At 38.6% G+C, this 6,000-nt stretch overlaps 1 protein-coding gene across 1 annotated transcript in view; it reads right to left on the bottom strand.

Moving 5' to 3' along the window:
- Positions 1-720: 720 nt before the first annotated feature.
- LOC103398250 (GDNF family receptor alpha-2-like) overlaps positions 721-6,000 on the bottom strand; it is a 72,429-nt gene continuing 67,149 nt past the window's right edge. Inside the window, exon 8 of the mRNA XM_008336799.2 lies at positions 721-1,945. Within this exon, the coding sequence (XP_008335021.1) occupies positions 1,814-1,945 (132 nt within the window). The 3' untranslated portion in view covers positions 721-1,813. The remainder of the gene's footprint in view (positions 1,946-6,000) is intronic.

Here is a 6,000-nt window from a genome sequence, read left to right as displayed (position 1 = left end):
CTGATAGAAAAAAAGAAGTTCATGCATTTTCATCTTGAAAATTTCATTTTGTTCTTAAGATTATTGTTTTATATTTTATGAACAAAACATCTACTTCTTAAGCAGTGAAACACCAGAACTAAGCAATGTAAACTGTGTTTATAGCTCACTCTACAGTAGAGGAAGCTGTAAATTCTATATGTTACCTTTTAAACTTACATCATCGTCCCATTTACTTTAAAGCTGATTAGTTATTATTACATTGATCAATTGTTGCAGGTCCACCTGATGCTACTGCCCTTTTGATCAGTAACATTATTTCTTTGTGCATTTTCTTAATATAAAACCTTATCTTTGATCATATAGAGTTAACCTTCATTTAGAGAGTTAAATGCATGCATATTCTTTCAGTTTATTTAGATATTTTGATACTTTATTATTAGTAATCTTCCAATTAAATAAAATGTTACACAGTCAAGCACTATTAAAAAAACCTGTGGCAGTCCTTGTACTTTCTGGAACCTTGAACTGGAACAGTACTGTGTGACCGCAGCTCTCTGTGGAGGAGTAAGAACTCACAGACTGCCAGTTTAGCCTGGCCCTTATAAGCTTCTTTAGTCCCACGTGGAACCCATGCAGACACACACACTTACACTCACACTCACACTCACACACACATACACACACAGTGTAATAATTGTCCAGGCACATGCAGTAAACACAGTGTACTACTCAGACAAATGTTATGGCTTTTCAAGCAGTTGGAGCTCCTTTTAATCTCAACCCTGTATACATTCATTCTTGTTGATCGACCCTTAATAGACAAATATAAACGCAGATAATGCTGATCTTCCATTAGTAATTAATACTCAGTACAGAGCCATGGTATCATACAGTAATGTCCACTCTGGGTACTGTGGCTATCTTTATGCTGAATGAAAGTAAACTATTTATATACATAAAGACATAAATATACATAAAGGCAGGTGCACGTGACACCTCAACAACAACAGCTCAAATGACCAAAACATCCAGTAATTGTCTTAACTTCTTTTTGTTAAAAATGTAGTTGTAGGCCTACTGCGACACCCAGATGAGAGCGAGCGCTGCATGTTAGGTTAATGATGGTCACGGATACTAATACCGACACTTAGAACACTGAGTAGGCTTTTACCATTTAGAGTTATACTTGTTTTGATAAGAACATGTTTTTACCCCCCCCTGCTAGCCCTCCCCCTCACCCACCACAGCCTTCCAATCCTGTCACAAATTCCTCTGCTGTTTGTCCAAGCTGGGAGAGTATTAAGTCGTAAAACCAATTCAAGACAAAAATAAAAGTGTGACTGATAGCAGAAATATGTCTCTTTCTTTTCACTTCATGCTCATTTCGATTTTTTTTTTCTTCTCTGTCACTTCTTTTAAATGAGGTCGTTCATTCATTCTGTCACTCCTTTGGTGAGAAAAGGAGAGAATTCTCTGTTAACGTGATCAGATTCAGTCCTCCAGGTTTCGGTGTCTCACACAGATGGAGATTGTTCCTATAGAGGACGGCCTTAACGGCCTCCGCTACCAAGGGTCCTTTTTAAAGCCATGTGCTCTATCACAGTTATGGTTCGCCCGAACAAAACACCAAATGAACAACAAATTCACAGTTGTAAAAATGTCAACATGTACTTCTCGCCTCCTTTTTGCTTTTTTCTAAATGCCATTTACGTCAAGTACCCAGAGGTTGGTTCAGTCTTCTTTATCAGTCACAGAAATAACACCTTCTGCTTTTGGGATCAGCTTGTGGGTGGATGACCTCTTTTCTTTTCTTTTTCATTATCTTACACTTCTATAAGGCATGCTGGGCCAGGACCAGAGCCAACACCAGGCTGGGAAGCACAGCCCAGACATTGACATGCAGGAAGGCCGATCGATCCTCTGGCAGGCGTTGAGTGTTGCCACCGTCTCTGGGTTCAGGATACTGGAGGGACAGAGGGACACATAGAGGGAGAGAAAGGTGACCAAAGGTTAGAACTGACTGAAATATTCAGGCTGCTGTTCTGTGCTCGCATTTGAGGTGGAGGAGGAGGAAACAAGGAGGCGAGGCAGGACAGTGTCAAACCTGGAGACTGAAAATAATAATAATAATAATAATAAAACAAACCGAAGTCAGGAAGTAGGAAATAAGTGGTAAATACCATGTATCCATTGCAGACACCCCTTTGGCATGAACATGTGTTTGATCCACCAAATGTTTTGATAGTGAAGTTTACTTCAAGGACCGTGCTGCTCAGTATATCCTCTGCTTCCTAATCAACTTGGCAACAAAGGCAAAGCTTCTTGTGGGGATTTTTTTCTCTTTAGTTTGTGCCAGGAAATCTCTCAACACGTTTTAAACCTTATATTACAGACTTTAATTACAGAAAACAACATCTGACTAATGGATTCAGAAATATCTACAAAGTTGTTTTTTTAATCTTCCTTTCAGTTCATTATATATATATATATATATATATATATATACTTTTTTTTTTTCAAATAGTGTATTCTCACTCAGTGGGTGTTTTTGTTGAAAAGCCTGGCAAGTAAATGCCAGTCAACTGTGAAATGTTAAAGTCATCATAGCAGGGATTTCCACTGTAGTAGTTACTTCACAAGACAACAGAACCCTTTCTTGAGAACAATGAATGAAACATATGCCGGACTGCATCTTTTATTTTAGTTTTTTTACTCAGGCACAAAAAAAAAATAAATAAAAAAAATAGCAAGGTCTAGTACTGTGTAACAAAGTTAATGTACAGGCTACTTCATCTTGCAGTCCAAACAGTGCAGTAGAGTGAAGTGATAAGACATATTAAGTATGGTCCATGAGTAAGTAACATGTGCCCTAGTTGTCAACGGGTGAACTTTGTTGGTTATCCCTTTGTCCTAGCCCAAAGACTGCTATAGGTTTTAGCTCCAATATGACCCTAAAAGGATTAGGAGGAAGATGATGGATGGATGGATGGATGGATGAAATGTCATGTTCATTTCAACTTCATTTCTTGCCCTCCATGGGAAGGTTTTAATTGTTAAAAGGCAAAAACCCAGCTCAAAAAATGAGCAGGTGCTAATAAGCCCACCACCTAAAAAAAGATGATCATTAATGAATTAATTAATTATAGTCTTTATTGTCATTGTAACACTAGGATACAAAGGAATTGAGTCTCTGCTTTTAACCCATCACCAAAATTAGATTAGCTCATCTAAGAGGATAATGATTTATTTAAATAATACATCTTTAACTAAAATGACTTTGTGCCTTGCAACAAATACATTTCATATGTTCTGGTAACAGGGATTTATGGTTTCGTATTCCGTAGAGACTAATTAAAAAAGTGTTGGTCCACCAGAGGTGTACACTCCCACATGAAAGCAGAGTTCCACTGTTGTCATTTGACTAGCCGTCCATTTAGACCTTTAATCTCTATCTTCATTCTTAGACAAAGGCCACACTCTCATCCAGTTTGTACTTGTTACTACTGCAGCTTTTCTAGCCTTTGTGGCACCAGGGGTCCAGAAAACGCAGACACCACTCACAAAGTATCATATATTCCCTAAAATCATGGTATATGTTTGCTTTGATTATCAACCCAGCCATTGTGGCACTAACAATTCTGCTACATTCAAGGTCAGTCTAATGCCTGGTGTAAACTTGACTCCATCATCCTAACCATGTGTATGTGCCTTGAAGTTCTGCCTTTGTGATAAACTGCTTAGATTTTTAGTATAATCTGTGAATGTATTAGTTTAGGGTATTTATATTATATTTGTGTTGCTGTCTTCATTTTTGGTGTTGTTTTCTTGTTTGTTTGTTTTTTGGGTTCCATAGTGTAACAGTTATTACACCTGCTAACACCTCTGTCTTACACACAGAAGGTTCTCAGTTTAAGCCCCAGAGGAACCACATATTTGGCACTTGCAAGTTGCAGCCTGTAGCAGCAGATCTGCTATGAACACAAGAACATCCCCAGCGTGGGATCAATAAAGTTCAATGTATTTATTATTTTATTGTTTTTTACGATATGCAAACAGATGCCATAACATGTCGGTGTACATAGTACACGGTCTGATACACAAGAAGCTTTAAAAGCTGTAAAAAGCCTCGCAGAAGGGTTAAACAACAGATGTAACTGTGTGTTGTTTAGCTGTACAAGGCACAAATTGGGAGAAAGATATGCATGTTTCTTCACAGTTAACAGAGAGCAGCCTTGGCCTCTGGAATCCCACAGTTACTGTCCACTATATCTACACCACAGTGGACATGTATGTACATGAAACTGTTAGCTTCTTGAATATGTTTTCAATTTCCTCCAAATCATGTAACACAGAGCATAAGCATTTGCCTCCAAGTTAAAAACAGCCTCGCTCAATTTGTGGAAGCACCATTTTCACTCTGACACAGTGACACAGGCAGAAGCACATCAGAGGGAACATGAAACATTTTTCCTCTTCCTCCACCCACCCTCCCTCTTTCTCCCGCTTCTCCACCACGACCATCCCCTCACCCTATTTTCAACGATGCAACCTTTGCAGAGATTGCACTTTAGTCAATTTCCCTATACACAGAAAAAACATGTCTACTCAGATGTTATCTTCAAGCACCTCTTCTTCGAACAAAAGGCAAAAATAAATAATAAAACAGGGAAATTGTGTTGAAATGTATTAACGAGACAAGTTTTTTTTCCCCCCCTCACCCATAGGGGAAGAAAGAAGTGAAGGGAAGAAAATAACGTGGTGGTTAATGAAGTGCCCTGCTCTTGTGCTGTTGCACTCCCAACTGCAAAGAAATGGTTAAGTGACAGTTGCCAAAATATGGGAATAAATGCTATGGGTAGCTTGACAATGTACCAAACACATCCGCGACTAAAAGCCAATTAATTAGCACAGGCAGTGATGTGTGGCAGCAGCCTGTTGACATGAGTCCAGATCTGTGGCTGCAGTCAATCCACACACCCACTTAGACTTGTGAAGGCGGGTATGTAAACAGTTTAACTGTGTACAAGCAGAAATATGAGCTGGTAATATTATGCAGTGAGATCAGTACAGGTATGACAGGTACTTTTTTGCTCAGAATTTCTCACACGCACACATATTTACTTGAACTGCAGGTGAGTGACTCTTGTCTTTGCAGTATCTTATGTGCGGTAAGTACACATGTGAAGAGAGCATGTGTTTTCATTATTGACCTGGGATGTCAAATTACAGTGCACTGAGCCAACATTTCCCCAAGGCTACTTATGGACTACCTCAGAGTTGCAGTTCGTCCACAATCAATTACATTAAATTGAGCTGAAAATCAGCACTCAACAATATTACATGGGAAGACTGAAAACAGCCGCTTCCAGATGGCTCAACGCACGTCAGCTAACAATGTAAATGAAAATCAGAACACCGTGAAAATAAACACTTCATTTTGAACAATTTATTTCTTAAGTATCCGTTAAGTGGTACCGTTAAAATTCAAATAAAAAAGGAGAAAAATCTGTCTCTCACTGTGAGGCTCACATCAATCTTGGGAACATAACAGCACAGTAATCAGTTACAGGGGCAGAATCTACTCGAGTATATTATAAACAAAAAAAAGTGCTGGATTACTAGATATAAAAGCTGGAATTGTCATAGCCGTCACTCTGATCTACACAGCATCTGCCTGAGCAGACAAGTTTATTTACTGAGCCTGAGGAAAATATCCATCCACTGACGGTAACATTTTGAATAATTAAGCCTCCATACTATGTAAGTAAACACAGCCTAAGATAGACAGTATAATAAGGTAAACAACAATAGTCACAAACTATAGATTCTCATATACAGTAATTTGTCATCCTATCTTGGTATAAGTTTACTTTTACAGGATTATCCTTTCATGTTCTTGTCGTTATGAAGATTCATTCATCCAACTGTCAATCAACACGTGTACGTGTGTGTTTGTGTGCATATGTGTGTGTGTGAGACACTGCCTTAAGATTTCCAGCCCCGTACAGTCAGTCTTCT

Source organism: Cynoglossus semilaevis, chromosome Z, assembly GCF_000523025.1.
Source record: "Cynoglossus semilaevis isolate Cse_v1.0 chromosome Z, Cse_v1.0, whole genome shotgun sequence".
NCBI lineage: Eukaryota > Metazoa > Chordata > Actinopteri > Pleuronectiformes > Cynoglossidae > Cynoglossus > Cynoglossus semilaevis.
The sequence above is the reverse complement of the archived record's forward strand: the minus strand, read 5'-3'. Positions and strand labels throughout refer to the sequence as shown.